This window comes from Amblyomma mixtum, chromosome 5, assembly GCF_055824585.1.
Source record: "Amblyomma mixtum isolate Tamu chromosome 5, ASM5582458v1, whole genome shotgun sequence".
NCBI classification, from domain to species: Eukaryota; Metazoa; Arthropoda; class Arachnida; order Ixodida; family Ixodidae; genus Amblyomma; species Amblyomma mixtum.
In genome coordinates, this window is record NC_143016.1 from 181,462,973 (window position 1) to 181,482,427 (window position 19,455).

The 19,455-nt window shown below is 45.8% G+C and overlaps 1 protein-coding gene across 3 annotated transcripts in view; it reads right to left on the reverse strand.

Annotated features, from left to right (window-relative positions):
- LOC149344995 (uncharacterized) overlaps positions 1 to 18,663 on the reverse strand; it is a 40,937-nt gene extending 22,274 nt beyond the window's left edge. For all 3 annotated transcript variants that reach the window (XR_016282806.1, XM_089542709.1, XM_089542708.1), the window contains exons 1-2: positions 18,437 to 18,663; positions 9,018 to 9,175 (exon numbers count right to left, since the gene is read on the reverse strand). Coding sequence is in view for 2 of the 3 variants with exons in the window: in XM_089542709.1 (XP_089398835.1) it covers positions 9,018 to 9,175; positions 18,437 to 18,535 (257 nt within the window). In the remaining variant the exon portion in view is untranslated. The remainder of the gene's footprint in view (positions 1 to 9,017; positions 9,176 to 18,436) is intronic.
- Positions 18,664 to 19,455: the final 792 nt, after the last annotated feature.

Genomic DNA, 19,455 nt, shown 5'->3' on the forward strand with positions numbered 1-19,455 from the left:
GAAGAAATTACGGAAGCAGTGAGAACGTCCCAAATCGAACGCTTAGCCGGGACCACAACCGGCAGGGTCATTCTAGAAAAACTCAATCTGAGCCGAGATAACAGAACAACCGCCAAAGTTGACATGCTCGGAAAAATTCGAGACAATATAGTTGTACCCCCATTACCCAGGAATATGCATCCTATTCATCCCTCAGTGCGCCGGGCCAAGCGGGCAGAGGCGCTAGAGAAACGCTTCTGCTCCTACAAAGACGAGGACGTTGTCTATGTGGATGCCGCTAAGTATGGTAAGAACACGATGACCGTCGCGGTCGTCAATAATAAACAACTCCTCAAAATAACTGCCTCCATACTCTCGGGTAACGCAGAGACTGCAGAGGAAGCTGCCATAGCACTGGCCTGTGTAGGCACAAAAGCGAGATACATCATCAGTGACTCCAAAGTCGCCATACTAAATTTCAGCAGGGGCCGGGTCTCCCCTCTAACAAATACAATTCTAAGCCTTCATGTAATAGACCGGAAAATTACACTAGTCTGGACACCAGCACATGCATCCCTGCCTTGTAATGAGACGGCCCACGAGTTCGCCCGAGGCTTTTCTTTCCGGGCGGACCCGAGCGAGGTGGTCTTTACAGACAGGGATCGCATGGTGACCTACAGAGAAATTACACAGCACTGTCGTTTGCAACGAGCTAGACTTCCTCCAGCGGACAGATCCTTGTCCAGATACCAAGCCATCAACTGGCGCCGGTTACAAACTTACACCTTTCTAAACCCGGCCCTCTGGAGTCTTATGTACCCAGGGCAATTTTCAGAAAAATGCGCAATCTGCGAACTTAGGGACACCTTGGACCACATACTATGGGAATGTCCTCAGGCTCCCCGGGAAGGACGAGGTATAAACACAAAAGATCAATGGGAGACCTTACTACTGAGCTCCGACCCGGCGACTCAGTTACAAGTCGTCCGACTGGCCGAAGCCGCCGCCGAGAGTCAAGACCTTTCGGCCGTCGTCTAGGCGGGAAGCCCTCTGGCTAGCCTCTTTCTGTTGGACAATAAAAGTTTTCCTATCCTATCCTAAAAGCAAAAATATTAAGGCGAAAGCCTTAAATGTCTCATCGCTGTAAGCAGCAGTTGTCGACAGAAATGTCACGCTTTTCAGTTAGTCGAAACGGCTGTTAAGTCACAGTGCGCGAATTTCAAACGGGGCCAATTGTACTTTGGCCGGTAACCATGCAACCAATTTAAGGGATCGTATAGTGATGCTCCAAGTAAGTGGGACTGAGCTTAGTTAATTGCTTAATTACCTAATTAGCCTAATTCACTTTCATAGTCAGGCCATATAAATAAATAAAACCGAGTAGGAAATTGGTCGAGCGCGGGAATCGAGCCCCGGTCTTCGGCGTGCGAGACGAGCATGATATCCACTCCTCCATGCCAGCTCGACGGTTTGGAATGAACAAAGGCGCGTCTAGTGAATACGGTGTCTGCGCTCACTCCCATCGTTCTCCCTTCCCTTCCGGCGAGGTTTAGATGTCCACCGAGATGTGAGAGAGAGATACATTTCCTTTCCTCAAAAACCAATTTACCGACGAGCAAGGCGTAGAACCGAAGGGGCAATGGCATTCTATGGACTCCTTGGCAGCGTTGCCAGATGCTGTCGCGTTCCAATCTTAGAGGCGAAGCTTAACATCTTAACCACACATCAGTGACCACACTTTAGGTCAAAAAAGTGCCCCCCTGAATTTTGACGCGTGTTCACCGAGATATATGAGACAGTTACTGCGTAATTTCCTTTCCTAAAATACAATTTTCTATTCCTTTATTAAGGGCCCTTGTCTTCTTTCACTCCCACTTCCTCCCTTCCTCTACGGTGCGGTTCAGGTGTCCACCGAGATGACAGAGAATTACTGCGCCAGTTCCTTTCCTCAAAAAGCGTTGCGTTCAAAGGGCAAGGCATCGCGCCGAACGGGTGGTGGCGTTCCGTGGACTCCCTGGCAGCGCTATAACACGCTGTCGCGTTCCACTCCTAAAGGCGAAGCTTAAGCGTCATTAATAGCAATTAATTAGTATTCAGGCATCAATCAGTAATTAACCAATAATTAATGATTTGTCATCACTTAGTAATTAGTACTCAATTATATGTGACGCCACCAGGGCCACAAAAGCAGCGAAAGTGGTTCGAAACGCTTTCGCCTCTACGCACTTTAGACAGCCAAAGTGCCCCCTGAACTTTTTTGGGATATATCTCCTGGGGGTACGTAATTTTTCGAGTAACATTGTTTTACTTCATTATTTTGCGAATGCGCACAAATATTCTCCTAATAAACATGCAAATTTTAAGTAAATAAAGTCGAGCGCGAGAGCTAAAGTTGCCTGCCTTTCTTATCTCAGTTCAATGCCACAATATTGTCCTGAGATAGGACGTTCGTTAAGCATTTTAGGGATTTCCTTCATCGAGCCACCCAGCAAAGTACAAAACTGAGTACCTCCTCGTGAGTACATTTGGCTGTGCAGCACTGGTAAATTTGTCATAATGTCGTATTCGGCCTGAAGGTATTTTTGACCATTTGAGGCCCACCTGAGGACGTTTAATGTCGTGTGGGGATTTGGTAAACCGGCCCATTGTAGGGACTCGTATTTAGACTGCCTTCATGGGTCCGAAATGCGGACCATAAGAGTGATTTGAGGACAGCTCACAGTCGACGCATCTGTGCACCAGCTGCAGAACCAACATGGGCCCCCTCCTGATTAGGCCGCTTTGTGCTACATGGTTGTCTCGTAAATCATTTTGCTCGCATTTTAATGGAATAAAGTTTCCTGTCGCAGAAAATCCGGCGTTATCGTCGGTGCCGTAAGCAAATAATCCAAGAAAAATCCACAGAGAAGCAAACTAGTAGGCAGATGGGCCACCTAGGCCACGTGGTCTGGTGGCGTCATCATAAAATGCCAGCCTGATTGTGAGCAAACTCCACACAGTGGCAGGTGGCAGTTAATGTTTAGTAGCGAGAGGTTGCTCGGGAATAGCATTTTGGGTCGCACAATCCACAACGGTGACGGCACTTACTATCGCAGGGCAGAGGCGCATAGCTTAACCACTGCACCACTGCGGCGGGAGGGACTGTGTACTCCCAGGGGTCTATGAATGCAAAGGAGTGAATGTCTAGTTCCGTGTTGTGTCCCCTTATTGCTTTTGTGTGTGTGCGCCCCCGCATCCTCCTCCTAACGACCACTCGCATCCTCCTCCTAACGACCACTCGCATCCTCCTCCTAACGACCACTTGCCCCTCGTCCCACCCTCGTCGCCACTGTCGTGTCCGGTCGCTGTGTTGAATGCAGCGAAAGACGCACACGGTACTTTAAGACTTCGTTTATTTAAAGCCGATGAGGGTGCGACCAGCGTCGACCGAGGCAGGAGCCGAACTGGCCGCCCGAAGAAAGGAGGGAGCGGAGAAGCGTCCACGGGAGGGAGTGGCTTCCCAAAACAGGAGGAGGATGCGGGGGCGCACCATGGGGGGGCATCTGGCGACAGCGTGCGACGAGGGGCAAGTGGTCGTTAGGAGGAGGATGCGAGTGGTCGTTAGGAGGAGGATGCGAGTTGTCGTTAGGAGGAGGATGCGGGGGCGCACACACACAAAAGCAATAAGGGGACACAACATTCCGCAAATCTAGAACTTTGTATAAAAACTAGAGCTTTCACGTGTGCTGTGAAGGTAGGACGATTAGGGAATTCTCAGATTGGTTAATGAGTGATGGATAGTCAAGGCTGGAAGGAGTTCTCAGAGAAGTGATATAAATTTAAGGTCATCAGTGCCATTTTAAAGGAGCGCCTCGTGGAGTGTATTAAGAGAACGTTAGCTGGTGAATTGTTCAGGTATGGTGCATGAACCTCTGAAAAATGGAGTAACAATATTCCAAGACTTAAAAATACAGTAGACCCATCAAACGTTTTTCAGCAGTAACCAATCGACCTGAACACACAGTCGCAAATTATTGCAACCTATCCGATCCTTATCGGCCCCCGGAAACCACAGACGATTAATTCGCAGTTCTCTCCGCATTTTAGTCGACACATATAGGAATGAATTACTTCCTTCCGACCAATAGTCTATCATTACTGGACTATAATTCGCAGCTTCCGTTTCACTATTTAGACTTCAACTCAAATTTGCAAGCGTTCTTTGAGGTCGGTTTAACTAAGCATAATATTATTAATCTCGAAAAGGCGCAAAAAGTTGGTAGTAGTAGTAGTAGTAGTAGTAGTAGTAAAAGACTTTTATTCGACCAAAATTTATAGGCCGAGCATTTCGACCGCCTGGGCGACCTGAAGCCGCTGTTCTTCCCCTTCAGCGCCAAGCCAGTCGAGCCAGGTGGTGATGGATAGAGAGGGTGGGGGGAAGGAACCCGACTGCTGAGCAGCCGGGCAATAGAAGAGGCAATGGGCCAGGTCCGCATAGATACAGGGGCAGTTGGGACAGGAAGGGTCCGGTCGAAAAAGTTATGTCTGGCTGACCCTTTGAATTAATGCAGGCTGATGACATTCAATCTTTCCCACAACAAAAGAAAAATATACGGTAATTTCTTTCGTAGCTTGAGAATCGAAATGCATCAACTGAACAATCACCCTATCTGTCGCCTAGAACGCCGAGTAACACTTGCCACCATAATGCTAATTCACTGACGTGACGTTTTGCACGAAGAGCTTTGTTGAAGGATTTGTAGTTGGCCGGCAGCGCAACCGAATGGAAGTATTCCTTATTATATTTTTTTCCTAGACTGATGCGCTATTAAATCTGTGTGCTTTTGTTTTGCTTTCCTTTTCTTCCAGCTTGCTTTCCTGCTGTTTTGAGTAAATAAAGAAACATTCCACTGCTGGCTATATCATACATCTATTTTTCTATATACTCACACCCAACACTTTTGTAGGAATTTTAAACACATGTTTCTACAAATTTTCACAAAAAAAAATTCTGTTCTCCTCGGTCCAATGTCCGGGGACTCCCTCCAACCGCCATTCCAAGAACCCTTGGCACCCTACCACCAAGCGCAGTATTCGCTGCGCACATCCTGTGATCCTGCCTCTGTTGCACAACCAAGTGTAGCCGCTTGATCATACCATCCTGCAAACTTAGTACTCTTAAATCTGGTTTAAAATTGAAACCTCGCATAGAACTTATTAGGTATAACTCTGTTTATTATTCTTTTTGCGGTTCGGCTTTATGATAGTCAAAAATTTGTACAATGTTTTTGCCGGCACAAACATGCAAAAATGAAGTGCCCTCGTGGTTAAGCATAGCAGAAAATTAAGCAAAATTAACAGTGCACTCAAAACTAAAACGATGATCAGCCAAGACCACGATGTACTATGAACATATGGTGAAATTTCGTTGAATGAGATGTGCAGGTGCCGTCAAAAGTAAATGGAAGGCAATATACATATTAACGAAAAAATTTAATCATTGCCCGCTCAATTATTGCATCCTTGAATACATACGTGCAGACTAATTGTGATTGTGCGAATGGCACTGTGCACCAGCAAACATGGACCATTATGCTTTAGATTTAAAGAAATTAAATTTTTTTGACAAAGTCGCCTTCCATTTACTTTTGACGGTGACTGGACTTCAGCTTAAGACAGGTTTCGATGGTGCTCACAGGAAGCTGCAGAAGGCTTTATGTCTTTAGTAGAAAATTACATGCAGCGAAATAATTGTGCGTTTTCTGCTTTGGTTGTATTCAGCCCGGGAGTTGGAATTTTATTCCTGCATGTAGCGTTACCGGGCTTTTTCAGGCGGAAGCCTTTAATGCCTCATCGTTGTAAGCAGGAGCTGTCGACAGAAATGTCACGCTTTTCAATTGGTCGAAACGGTCGTGACGTCACAGTGCGCGAATTTCAAAAGGGGCCAAAGTACTTTGCCTACTAACCATGCAACCAATTAAAGGGATCGTATAGTGATGCTCCAAGTAAGTTTGCCTGAGTTTAGTTAATTGCTTACATAACCAGTTAGTCTAACTAACCTTCCTAGTCAGACCAGATAAATAAAACCGAGTAAGAAATTGGCCGAATTTGGGAATCGAACCCCGATCTCCGGCGTGCGAGTCGAGCACGCTACCACTCCGCCATGCCAGCTCGATGGTTTAGAATGAACAAAGGTGCGTCTAGTGAATACGGTGTCTTCGTTCACTCCCATCTTCCTCCCTTCCCGTTACGGCAAGGTTTAGGTGTCCACCGAGATATGAGAGATGCATTTCCTTTCCTCAAAAACCAATTGACCGACGAGCAACGCGTATTTGTCCGCGTTTCAGATTGGTCCAAATTGTCGTGACGTCACCGCGCACGAATTTTGACGGGTGTCCACCGAAATATGTGACACAGTTACTGCGCAACTTCCTTTCCTCAAATACAATTTTCGACTAGTGTCTACTGAGATATGTGAGACAGTTAATGCGTAATTTCCTTTCCTCAAATGCAAGTTTCATTTTCTTCATTAAGGCCCCTCTTTCTTCTTTCACTCACACTTACTCCCTTCCTGTACCGTGCGGCTGAGGTGTACACCGAGATGACAGAGAATTACAGCCCCATTTCCTTCCCTCAAAAAGCGTTGCGTTCAAAGGGCAGCGCATCGCGCCGAACGGGTGGTGGCGTTCCTTGGACTCCATGGCAGCACTACAACACCGTGTCGCGCTCCACTCCTAAAGGCGAAGCTTAAGCGTCATTAATTGGCAGTTAATTAATGCACCAACAGAATGTGAAGTGAACAATCGCGTAGCAGAATGCAGCACTCAGGCTTTCGCCTTTCACCACTTTAGCCTCTAAAGTTCCTCTTACTTTTGTGCGTCCTTGTGATATGGGAGAGTTTACAATTGACTTTTCGGGATACGATAATCGTTTTCTTCTGAAATCACTGTTGCCATGCGTTTTATGTACCATCTTTCTCAAATGGCTTTCATGTCTGTCGCTTGGCTTATTCCTCTGCATCGTGTCGCTTAGCGCTAACTTCTCCTTCTACTCTTTCCGAATTCCTTTTGTAAAAGTTCTTCTTTGAACAGAAACAGCTGCCTAAATTTCCCAGCCCGAAGTCTTCAGTAAAACAACCTTCTGCTGCGGGACCTTACATCTGTCCCACGAAGAAAATGCAAATGCTGCAGTAGTATTACTCTACGAATACATGGGCCCTGATTGTACGGCAAAGCGCACGCATTCATGTCGATAGTTTTATCCATCGCGGCAACGGACGGGCCTGCCTTCGTGCCTTACTGCGACGCACATTTGTCAGTCGCAAGAGAGTTGCACGACATTTCCGCCCCTTCTATGGCAGTTCCTGTTATGAGCAGTTCTACCGGCCTGTATCCTTCAACGTTTCCTTCGTTCGCTTTACATATTTTTTTGTAGGGCACGCATGCTAATTAACTCGAATTGACGGAAAGACCCTTTTGTCAACCGGGCTTATTCGATCAGAATTTCTCAACACCTCTCCGTTTATCATAACGCCCTAGGGAACATATTTCGCCTCCAATATTGAGCATATTTAGCAAGAAATGTGCAGTGAGTTAACCTATCATATTGTAACGCGGCGGCCAGCCGAAGAATGAGATGTGGTGAACCATGGCTATGAGATGATTTAATGGCCGCTGGCCTAGCGCGGGCGCTCCGTCCCGCGCCACTGCCAGCTTCGTCTTCGTCACACTACCCGGGGCCTCCGAGCGATCGTCCCAATCGGTGACGAACAGACGGCGAAATGGCGATGGTCTTGAGTGAGGGATCGAACAATATGTAGAAGATGGTGCAGTGCTGCCCGCCAGGATGAGAAAGATGAGAGAATGAGTCCCGGTCCACGAAGCATCCGGGCCGTAGGGTGCCAGGAGCCGACGGCCGAGGTCTCTGGACGCACCGAACGGCGGGGGCAGGGGGCCGGTGTCTTCACGTTTGGGTCTTGGGTCAGTGGGGTCTTGGGTCGGTGGGGTCTTGGGTCGGTGGGGTCTTGGGTCCGTCGGGTCTTGGGTCGTCGTGTCGTGTGGTCCGGGCGGGGGACGGGGCTGGGGTGAGCGGCGAGGTCGGTTCAGGTCAGGCGGGCTGGGGCGCGGCCGTGCGGCGCTGACCAGGTACTCACGGCCGACGTCCACGGCAGGCCCAGGACGCCGAAGCTCCGTGACCAGGATGGCGATGAAGGGACCCCAGCACCTCACACCAAATGTAACGCGGCGGCCAGCCGAAGAATGAGACGTGGTGAACCATGGCTATGAGATGATTTAATGGCCGCTGGCCTAGCGCGGGCGCTCCGTCCCGCGCCACTGCCAGCTTCGTCTTCGTCACAATATTATTCATGCAGTCTTTAATAGTAAGTTTGGCGCTACCAGAAAATGAATTCCCAAACCACGAAAAAAATAATGAAAATGCTGTTAAATTTGCCGCCACTCTGAATGCCGCCATGATTCGGCATTATCGCACCATGTGGTACCTTGCTACTTACTGAGCAGATTGATATTTCAGTTATAACTGGTTTATAAGAATATACGTTCTAATCTAGGAGGTGGGCAATTGAAACGTTGAGCTCAGCCCAAGATTCTGACAATATTGGCTCTTTCAAGGTGACTCACAATGCGACTATGATATTTTCAAGGGGTGCTCATGGCAGTGCAGCAGTCAGGAAGGCTACGAAAGGCTTCTAACAGAAACGCTTTGAAGTGGCTCAGTTGCACCCACAAAAAAAAATAACTCGGTAGTTCCAAGGGCAGCAAACCTGCTCAGAGCTCGTGGAAGAACAGAGTTTCTGCCGTTTTCGGCCGCGTTCAGTTTAAAGCTGACGAAGAACTTAGAATATGGGGCACTTAAAGCATCCTCGTTAATCTCGAAGAGAGCCTGTTGCCCGGCTACAGGCAACGAGCATAAATCTTGTCGCACGCTTTGCCACAAAGAAAGCCGCATGTCAGCTGTTCTGAGAATTAACAAAACAATACAAAGCTTTTCGGCATTATAACTAGATTTTAATTTACCATAGTGAACAGCTTTTTACTCACCATTGCTTTCCATTCTTATAGTCGACGAATACTGTGTATGGTGGTGCACTCCCTCCAACGAATTCCATTGTCACGCAAGGCCACGGATATCCAAGGAAGTTTTCTGTACCCGTTTCTTCAGACAACCGAAATTTCTGCACTTCCGACAGAGTCAGTAACTGCAAAAATTTCAAGGAAAAGGTGAATACACAAGGTGAAATAGGATTCAAGAGCAAATCAAGCACAATGAAATGACAGACAGGCGCATAAAGCGGGTTTGAAATGATCGCGAGTACTGCGCCCTGACATATCTGGCATAGACGTTTTGATGAGTTCATAAGAAGCCGTTGGACATTGTCGGCGTCGCGCCGCCTTACTGCGGCTCCTAATTTCGTGACTACGCACGGCGGCCACCGCTTTCGCGGAACGTCGCCCTAACAGTGACCGGTATCATCGCCACAGAGCAGATGTTTCAGAAGTTTTACCACAGAGAAAACTATGCGTACCTTTTCTGGCTTTCTGTTTTCTAAGAAAATTGATGTTTTCAGGTAATGGGCAGCAGACGCTAAAACAGTTGATTATTGGTCACAAAACTCTTAAAGCCAGAGAAAAACTTATTAACGAAATTGTTTGGTTTGGTTTATGGGGTTTAACGTCCCAAAGCGACTAAGGCTATGAGAGACGCCGTAGTGGAGGGCTCCGGAAATGTCGACCACCTGGGGTTCTTTAACGTGCACTGACATCGCACAGTACACGGGCCTCGAATTTCTCCTCCAAAGAAATTCAGCCGCCGCGGCCGGGATCGCACCCGCGTCTTTTGGGCCAGCAGCCGAGCACCATAGCCACTGAGCCACCGCGGCGGCTAAAGAAATTGTCACCAATTTTGTTGAACGCATTGGTTCTCATTGCTACACTCATTAGTCTGGAGGAACACAAGACTTCTAGTCAAAGCTCTGGTTACCGGCCTGAGGCCCCTCCTTGGCCCTAGTTTATTTTGCTTTGTCTTCTCTAGAATCCCGTCGCCCTCCCGTCTGTTTTTCATTGGTACGCATTTTATTCGCAGTTGGTTGTAGCAGCACGCAGTTATAGCCGTACATACTCGCTCCTTTGTGTTCCCAGCAGAAAGTTTGGAAAATTTTCTTTCAATGATTGTACGTCGTACAGGAAACCACCTAATTTTCATTGATGCGCACGACAATACGAAAGATTTGCCTGCATATAATGTCCATATCTACGTGGGTGACATCCTGATATACTTGGGGTGGGGTCTGTCTTCGACTTCCAAAAGAATCTTCATACTACATTCCGCCCGGAAAACAACTCTGTAGGTACATTCACTCCGCGTAAATTCACACGCAAGCTGCCATTCAACCATTTGGACTGGAATCATGAAGAATCCAAAATTTTTGGCTCATCATGCGTGTTCCGCTGAATGTTCTTGTACAACCTTTCTTATAACCTTGTAGCACAATCTAGAAAGTGCAAACCTACTCGAAGTCCTGATCTGCTGCGAAATAAGCCTCTTCAAGCTGTCCAGTAAAGAAAAAAAGAAGCAAAAAAACCCTTCAGAGCAATGCAAAGGGAGAAAGCAGCTGATGATGGTCAGGTAACAGCGGCGGCGATCAGGTGAAGGGCGGCGGGGAGATTGTGGAAGAAAAACTAGCTACCCTACATATGTAATGCCTTATTACTTCGGACGTGGCAAAAGCTTGGAAGAACGCTATTTTCTTCATTCATAAGAGAGGAGAGGTCAAGGACTTAAAAAATTACAGACTGATCAGCTCAGTGGCCGTTGCCTACAAGGTGTTTACTAAGGTAATCGCAAATCGAACCAATACAACCTTCAGACAGCCTGTCGTAAAGGATACTCGACAATAGGCCATATTCACACTATAAAGCAGGTGACACAAAAATGCAAACAATATAACCAGTCGCAATATATAGCGTTCATTGATTACGAGAAAGCATTTGACGCAGTGGAAACGTCAGCAGTCACGCAGGCATTGTGAAATCAGGGAGTAGAAGAGACTTATGTGAAAATACTCGAAGATATATTTAACTACTGCGTAGCTACCGTAGCCTTAATAAAGTTAGTAATAAAATTCGAATAGAGAAGGGTATCAGGCAGGGAGACCCGATCTCGCCAGTGCCATTCACTGCCGGTTTGCAGGAGGTGTTCCGAGTCCTGCTTTGGGGGCAGTCTGGGATAAGAGCGAATAGAGAATATCTAAAAATTCAGGGGCACTTTGACTGTCTAAAGTGCGTAGAGGCGAAACCATTCTGCTTCTGTGGCACTGGTGGCGTCACATGTAAATTGAGTACTAATTACTAAGCGATGGCAAAGCACTAATTAATGGTTAATTGCTGATTAATGCTTGAATACTAATTAAATGCTAATTAATGACGCTTAAGCTTCGCCTTTAGAAGTGGAACGCGACAGCGTGTTGTAGCGCTGCCAGGGAGTCCACGGAACGCCACCACCCGTTCGGCGCGATGCCTTGCCCTTTGAACGCGACGCTTTTTGAGGAAAGGAAATGGCGCAGTAATTCTCTATCATTACGGTGGACACCTGGACCGCACCGCAGAGGAAGGGAGGAAGTGGGAGTGAAAGAAGAAAGACAAAGATGGCCCGTAATGAAGAAAATGGAAAATGTATTTGAGGAAAGAACTGTCTCACATATCTCGGTGGGCACCCGTCAAAATTCAAGGGGGCACTTTTTTTACCTTAAGTGTGGTCACTGATGTGTGGTTAAGATGTTAAGCTTCGCCTCTAAGAGTGGAACGCGACAGCGTCTTGCAACGCTGCCAGGGAGTCCATAGAACGCCATCGCCCATTCGGTTCTACGCCTCGCTCGTCGGTAAATTGGTTTTTGAGGAAAGGAAATGTATCTATCTGTCATATCTCGGTGGACACCTAAACCTCGCCGGAAGGGAAGGGAGAAGAATGGCAGTGAGCGAAGACACCGTATTCACTAGACGCGCCTTTGTTCATTCCACACCATCGAGCTGGCATGGCGGAGTGGATAGCATGCTCGTCTCGCACTCCGAAGACCGGGGTTCGATTCCCGAGCTCGACCAATGTCCTACTCGGTTTTATTTATTTATATGGCCTGACTAGAAAAGTTCATTAGGCTAATTAGGTAATTAAGCAATTAACTAAGCTCAGTCCAACTTACTTGGAGCATCACTATATGATCCCTTCAATTGGTTGCATGGTTACTAGCCAAAGTACAATTGGCCCCGTTTGAAATTGGCGCACTGTGACGTCCCGACAGTTTGGACCAACTGAAAAGCGTGACATTTCCGTCGGCAACTGCTGCTTACAACGATGAGACATTAAAGGCTTTCGCCTTAATAATTTTCGATTTGTAGATGACATTGCCTTGCTTAGTCACACAGGAGAAGAACTGCAAAGCATGATCAATGACTCAGACGTGAAGAGCAGGCTGGTGAGTCTCAAAATTATAATGCCGAAAAACAAAGTAATTTTCAAAAGTCTAGAACGCGAACAGCAGTTCACAATTAATAGCGACGAGCTGGTGTGGTAATGGAGTATGTCTACTTAGGCTAGGTGTTGACAGTTGATCTGGAACATGAGAGTAAATTAACGAGCAAAATAAGAATGGGGTAGAGAGCATATGGCAAGTTCTCTCTGGTCATGAATCGTAGTCTACCAATATCGCCCAGGAGAAAAATATACAACAGCTTATCGTATCGGTGTTCACCTATAGGGCAGAAACGTGGAGGCTAAGGAAAAGGTTTCAGCTTAAGTAAAGGACAAATAAGTGAGCTATGGATATATTAGAATGATAGGTGTAACATTAAGAGGCCGTAAGTGGGCAGAGGTGGTGAGGGAACAAGCTAGTAGTCAAAATCAAGCGGAAGAAATGCTATTGAGCAGGGCATATAATGCGAAGACAAGATAGCCTCTGGTCCTTAACGATAACGGAGTTAATTCCAAGAGAAGGAAAGCGTAGCTGGGGCGGCAGAAAGCTAGGTGTGCGGATGAGATTAACAAGCTGGGCGGGAATACGGTGTCCACAGTTGACAAAGGACAGGGTTAACTGGAGAGACGTGGGAGAAGCCTATGCCCTGCAGTGGGCGTAGTCAGGGTGCTGCGGCTCATGATCATGATTATGATCAGTGACATTAGACAACGATGACTCACAATAAATATTGCGGACGTCTTCGAAGGGTCACGTGATAAGCGTCACGCGAGAACAGCGACTTGCAAAAATTTACTGACGTCATCCAAGCGTCATGTGATAAGTATTAGGTAACAACGATGACTATGCAAAAAAAGTTACTCATGTTCAAACGGAAATGCTTTCTCATTTCGCCAAAGCAGCAGACTGCACTGCTCTCCCTTTTATTTTTGGCATTGTGTGGTGGCGCTTTGTTAGCCGGCAATAACCGGTGTGTTTTTTCTGCTTCTGGTATGTTACTAGTCAGGCGATACCACGGCTCCTAAACTCGCCTGGACAGGGAGGTTTTGTCACAGACAACCTTGCTCCATCCGCACAAAGGCATGAAAACTGCGTACCCTCGAGCAGTTAATTCATTATGACTTGCGAAAAACATTTCAAATATGACAGTGCCTTGTGAAGGAAAAACAGTGCCAAAGGGCGATAGTTTTGTCGGTGTAGATTTGATAGCTACGTTAACTTCTAATCTAGAGGAGGATAATTTGATTCTTTATGCTTTATAAGCTTATTCCCATGCTTACACATACAGCCAAAAGCGAAGGGAAAGGAAGAGACTTCGAGCCGTACTAGGTCTTCCCCCTCACATATTTTCGACAAAGTTAATATGAACTTTAAAAAAATACATTTATAGTTATAGCCAACACGGCAGAAGTACCTCTGACAAGCGGACTTCCATAAAATGTACATAAATGCATAATTAAGGTTACAAATTAAGCAAAAAAGCAACTCATGTGACTTTTGTGAGTGGAACAAAAAGAAAAGAGTTAAAAATGTGAATAGCACCAAATTTTTTTCTCACCAATCAGCGCCTTGACCGTTCGTTCGCAAATTGTTTCTGTGAAGGCGACATCATAAGTCTGATTATATCAAAACACCGCAACTTTAGAATCGAAATGTTTTTCATAAATCGTGCGCGTTCGAGGATTCCTGTATTCTTGCCCTTGAGGAGAGAGCGCATGTGTTTGAATATGGTTTTATGGTCAGTTTATATTTTCGTTGATATTGATGTAACTAAAAATGTTAAGCTTCACTAGCTCTAATTGAAGAGTACTTAGTAAGCAGTCAGTGCGTTGGTAAATCTTATGGGCGTCAAACGTATCGCTCAAATAACCGACGCACCATTCTTAGTTGTTTCAGTAGCTGGATTTTTTTACTATTGCAGATACTGGTAACCAGAATACCGGAGAAAAGAATGTAAATATAAAAAGTATAACATAGACGAAGTTTTAGCCAGAAAGGTAGAAGTGAACTTATTTATATTTGCACGCGAGATATCTACTGATGCCGAGAGCAAATTTATTGATATATCTGTTCCAACAAAAGTTTTCATGCAACCCTATTCCAAGAATATTTCGTTGCTTCCCTTCTTTAAGCTGAGTGCCCCACAAAAAATATTATTACATGTCTTCACTTGCTTATTGCTTACTGAGCGGAGCGGACATAATGTATTTTGTTTATCTAGTACTGAATCCTTACCTACTAGTACGTAGCTAGGGAAATATAGCTACATTTAGTTATTAACAATATTCTGCAGAACAGTAAGGCACGTGCGGTTAAGAAAATATTCGTGTCACCTGTAGTTTACTGTGTGAGTTGATGCGAGTTATGGAACGTACAAAGATAATATACATAAATGAGGAATACCAATTCAATCACGACGGTCCGTTGACGCGCATCATTTCCCCGGAGCGTGTGTTTTTTTTTTCAATCTTTCTTCTGAGATCTATTTCAACTATCATTGCGACTAGTATTTATATGTATATAAGGAAGACGCCAAAACACATGATTCAGAAGTACACAAAACACAAACAAGCAAATAGCCAATCCATAAAATCGAAACCGAAACTAAAACCAATGGATCAGATCAAGATCAGATCAGATTTTTCTTAACCAAAGATGAACAATTACCAGCTAGCCCAACAAGATGTTCTATTCAGCTGCATTATTATAGACCTTCATTAGGCTGTCAGAAACATGAACTTTAAAAGCCTCGAATAAGGACCTCGTATGGAATGCAGTTATACAATGGTAAATTCTTAAACTTCTGAAATGCTATGTTTATTTATTTATTTATTTATTTATTCGGGTTGCCCCACAGGCTCCAAGCGTTGGAGTACTGATATGATATGATACGTTGATATGATGGATCTATTGCTTTATGAAATATATGTGATTATTTCTATTGCAATCGCGTTGTTTATTGCATTTAATGCTCCAGAAACTGCTCTCATATGCTTTGCAAATGATCGCTTTGATGCCTTGCTGTTCCTGGTCGTTATTACTATTACATGAAGTAGATCCTATTCATTATGGCCGCAGTTATAACGAAAACTCGCTTATATGCAATTAGTGTGGTGCAACCTTGAAACTATGCATTGGGCAATGGCACTAACTTTCAGATGCAACGAACCACAATGACCTCGCCGCTCAGATATGGCGAACGTACAGGAGCCATAAATTCGTCCCTCTAGCCCCAAGGCCTAATTAGAGTAGGCTACAAGTAACCCCCCAAAGACCGGCACAAAAGGATGATTAGACAAGAGGCCGAGCCTAAAAGGCAGAGACAAAAGAAAGATCTGTCTTCCTGCCTCCATCACATCGCCCGGAAAAGCACGTAGACACTATATAAAACAGCGGACGATTTATTTCTTTATTTTTTATTTCTTTCTTTATTTTACCCCTCAGGGCCTTATGCATTAAAGAGGGGGAGCGGTAGAAGCACAAGAATAAGAATGGAAAAATACAGCAGAGAGAAATTTTTTTATAACACCAAGCCACGTGTGGTGCGCGGCAAGAATGACAGAAAAATATTTGGTGTTACATGAACCGAAATCGACGTGATGATTATGGTCATTACGATGGGATACATAAAATAGCTGTGGGATAAGGCGACCGCGCAGTGCAGGATGATGGTATAACTTGTGAAATAATGCTATACGAGACAGTTTTCGACGGAGTGACAGCAATGGAAGAGCAAGACTTGAGTCCATAGTAGTTATGCTAGCAGTGCGGTTGTAATTAGTGAGGATGAAACACGCAGAGTTATGAACCATCTCAAGAGCAGTAATATGACTGTCATAAGCAGGATCCCAGACTGATGATGCATACTCCAGTTTGGAACGAATGATTAAGCGAAATGGTTAAGCGAAACATGGTTAAGCGAAATGACTTTCAGGTGCGTTAGCACTTCGGCTTTAACTTCGGTTTCGGTTCGAAGCAGAGTTTTCAAGATCGAAGTGGCTTCAGACAAAGATAAGCGAAATTTGACTTCAGCTTCGCCTGAACATTTGGTTTATAGGGCTGAACGTCCCAAACCGACTCAGGCTATGAGGAGGGCCATAGTTGACGCTCCCGGATTATTTCAACCACCTGAGGTTCTTCAACAAGCACTGACATCGCACAGTACACGTGCCACTAGCATTTCGCCTGCTTCAAAATGCGACCACCAAGGTCTAACCCGCCTAACCAGTGTCTTTCGAGCCAGCAGCCGAGAAGTATGAGCACTGAGTTATCGCGGCGATCCGCCTTGACAGTACGACTCGATAGCGCCAATTTATTCGAAATTGTACAATGAGAGTTTGCGGGGAGTTCGCATATCACTCCTGGCGCTGTGGTGCTGCGGTTAAAGGATGCTGCACTGCCTTGTGGTTGCAGCTGTTGCCACCTGTGGGAATTGTGAGGCTCAGGTTACTCTCCCCAAGCAACCTCTCGCATTCAATCATTAAACTGATTTTGCAGCTGCCAGGGTGGGCACGATGGGACTGGATAGACAACGGCGAAATCTTCGAGTGCAGCTGCAAAATCAGTTTAATGATTGAATGCGAGAGGTTGCTTGGGGAGAGTAACCTGAGCCTCACAATTCCCACAGGTGGCAACAGCTGCAACCGCAAGGCAGTGCAGCATCCCTTAACCGCAGCACCACAGCGCCAGGAGTGATATGCGAACTCCCCGCAAACTCTCATTGTACAATTTCGAATAAATTGGCGCTATCGAGTCGTACTGTCAAGGCGGATCGCCGCGATAACTCAGTGCTCATACTTCTCGGCTGCTGGCTCGAAAGACACTGGTTAGGCGGGTTAGACCTTGGTGGTCGCATTTTGAAGCAGGCAAAAAGCTGGCACTCAAAAACTTAATGGAAAAGGCTGAATTTAAACTTGATAATCGCCGGACAAGAGCCCGCCAACGGCCCGCAGTGTCAATAAGTGCGTGCGTGCGTGCGGGCAGGGTGGGCAAATCTTCTTCAGTGGAAGGACAGGCGACAGGGGCTGCGTTGTAAACATAACTTCAGCTGCCGCTAAATACGCGGCCGTGCTACTGCGCACTGTTGGTGAGGAACCAACGCAGACATTTCAGATGCTTGTGACTTGGTGTGCCTTGCTGGCAGCAACAGTATGGTGAGATGCGTCGGCATACGTCGCGTGCCTATTCAGCTCTCCGCCTCCCTGCTGCTACCGCGTGCAGCCAGCACTCACGCCGCAAACAGTGCCGTGTACAGCAGTGTCTTGGAATATTTCTACACTGAATGGGCCCATGAACGACAGACGGCAGTGTCATAACTCCATGTGATCAGATGCATCGCAATTTGCGGCAAAGTGGCATTCATTCACAGCGGACTGGTCCTGGTGGCGCCTGTGGTGACTATGTTGGTGCAAGTGATGACATCAACATCGCTCAGCTACGAACTTACGGAATCTAGATCGGGAATTATGATAGCTCCTCCACAGTCGGCGTCTAATCAATACCGCGACGAGGAGGTCGGCATATTACCTGCTGCCCTACGCGCTTAAGAGAAGGTTAGCTATAGCTAGTCCATGATGTTATCAAAAAATATCGACGAGGGTTCCATCGCTCCGGTGGAGGGCTTAGAAATTTTTGTATAGGGCCCGCTTTGAAGACTGAGACGGGAATAAAAAAGACATAAATGCCGTATTTGTCTTGCTTTATCTGTGGTTTTAGTGTTCAAGTCCACTTAGTACGCATTTCGGATGCAACGAACAAAATTAGCGTGACGGTCAGGTTCATTGTATATGTAACGAATACATGGCCTGTGTTACCTGCTACTGCTTGCAGCTGGGTGCCTGCTGACATGATCTCTTCCTCACGTGCACTACAGTGCTTAAGGCGCAGTCAGGTAACTTGTATTTGAACTTTTGCTTCGGTTGTACGTCAAACTGTGTTCGCCGATATTTCAATGAATGCAGAAAAATAGAGGGGTACTACATCTAGCGAGCTTACCTGTTTTGCGTTCGTTCCATCTTCGGAGCCGCTCGAAAGACTGCAGTTGCAGAAACAGATGATAGCAAGAAAAGCTGTTATGCTTCCTTTACGCTTCATGTTGATAATTTTTCGTGGGAGCCCATGGAAAGTACCGCTGAGAGCTCAATATATAGAGACGCCTGTGCACAATGTGTATCCAATTAGAATTCTTGGTTTCAAAAAATACACGTGGCTTTCTCTTTGACCTTTCAACCACTGTAAACAAAACTGAAGTCACAGGCGGCATCAGTTTTATACTCCTGAATAATGTCAGCTATCCTTATTATTGCATTTTTATTACCGCTCTAACAAAAATAAAGCGCTTTCGAATAACCGTCAAAACTTGACCATATGTGCACATGTTTACCATACAATAAGGGAGGACATTTATCAAGCTGTCGCCACGGCGAGAAGCGTGACGAACGTCCTCAACGCTACTGCTTTTTCTTTGTAGCCCGATAGAATAAATCCTTAGAGTGATCAACAACGTTTAGAAAAATGTTTTTTTTTTCGTATTTTTTTATCCTTATGTATTGCGGTAGTTTGGTGTAGTAAACACCAGCGAATGGTGATTTTACAGCTAAGGAAGCGTGATTTTTTTCATGTAAAAACCCAACTGCAGAAAAGCAAGGATGATTTTTAGCCCTGATACGCCATGAGGTCGTTTTCATGCCTTTTTCTGCGTCCGTTGTGGTGTCTGCCTAGGGGCTGAAAACTTTGCGCAGCTCGGATAGCTTCCTCCGGCAAAGACCAACCGCGCCTCGTATTCATGCCAATCTATAATAAGTCAGCGCTGTGTATCGTTCCGTCTTTTCGTTCTGGCCTGGTGCCACCGCGCCGTTTTATTAAGACATGTCTCACCAACTCACCCATCAGTTCATGTTATAACCCGGGTTTGTTTCTAGTTCCTGCAAGCCACTGTGTACGCATGATATCGCAGTTATTTTATAGCTTTCTTTCAATGTATTTGGAGACCGCCATGCATGTGCTTACTTCGT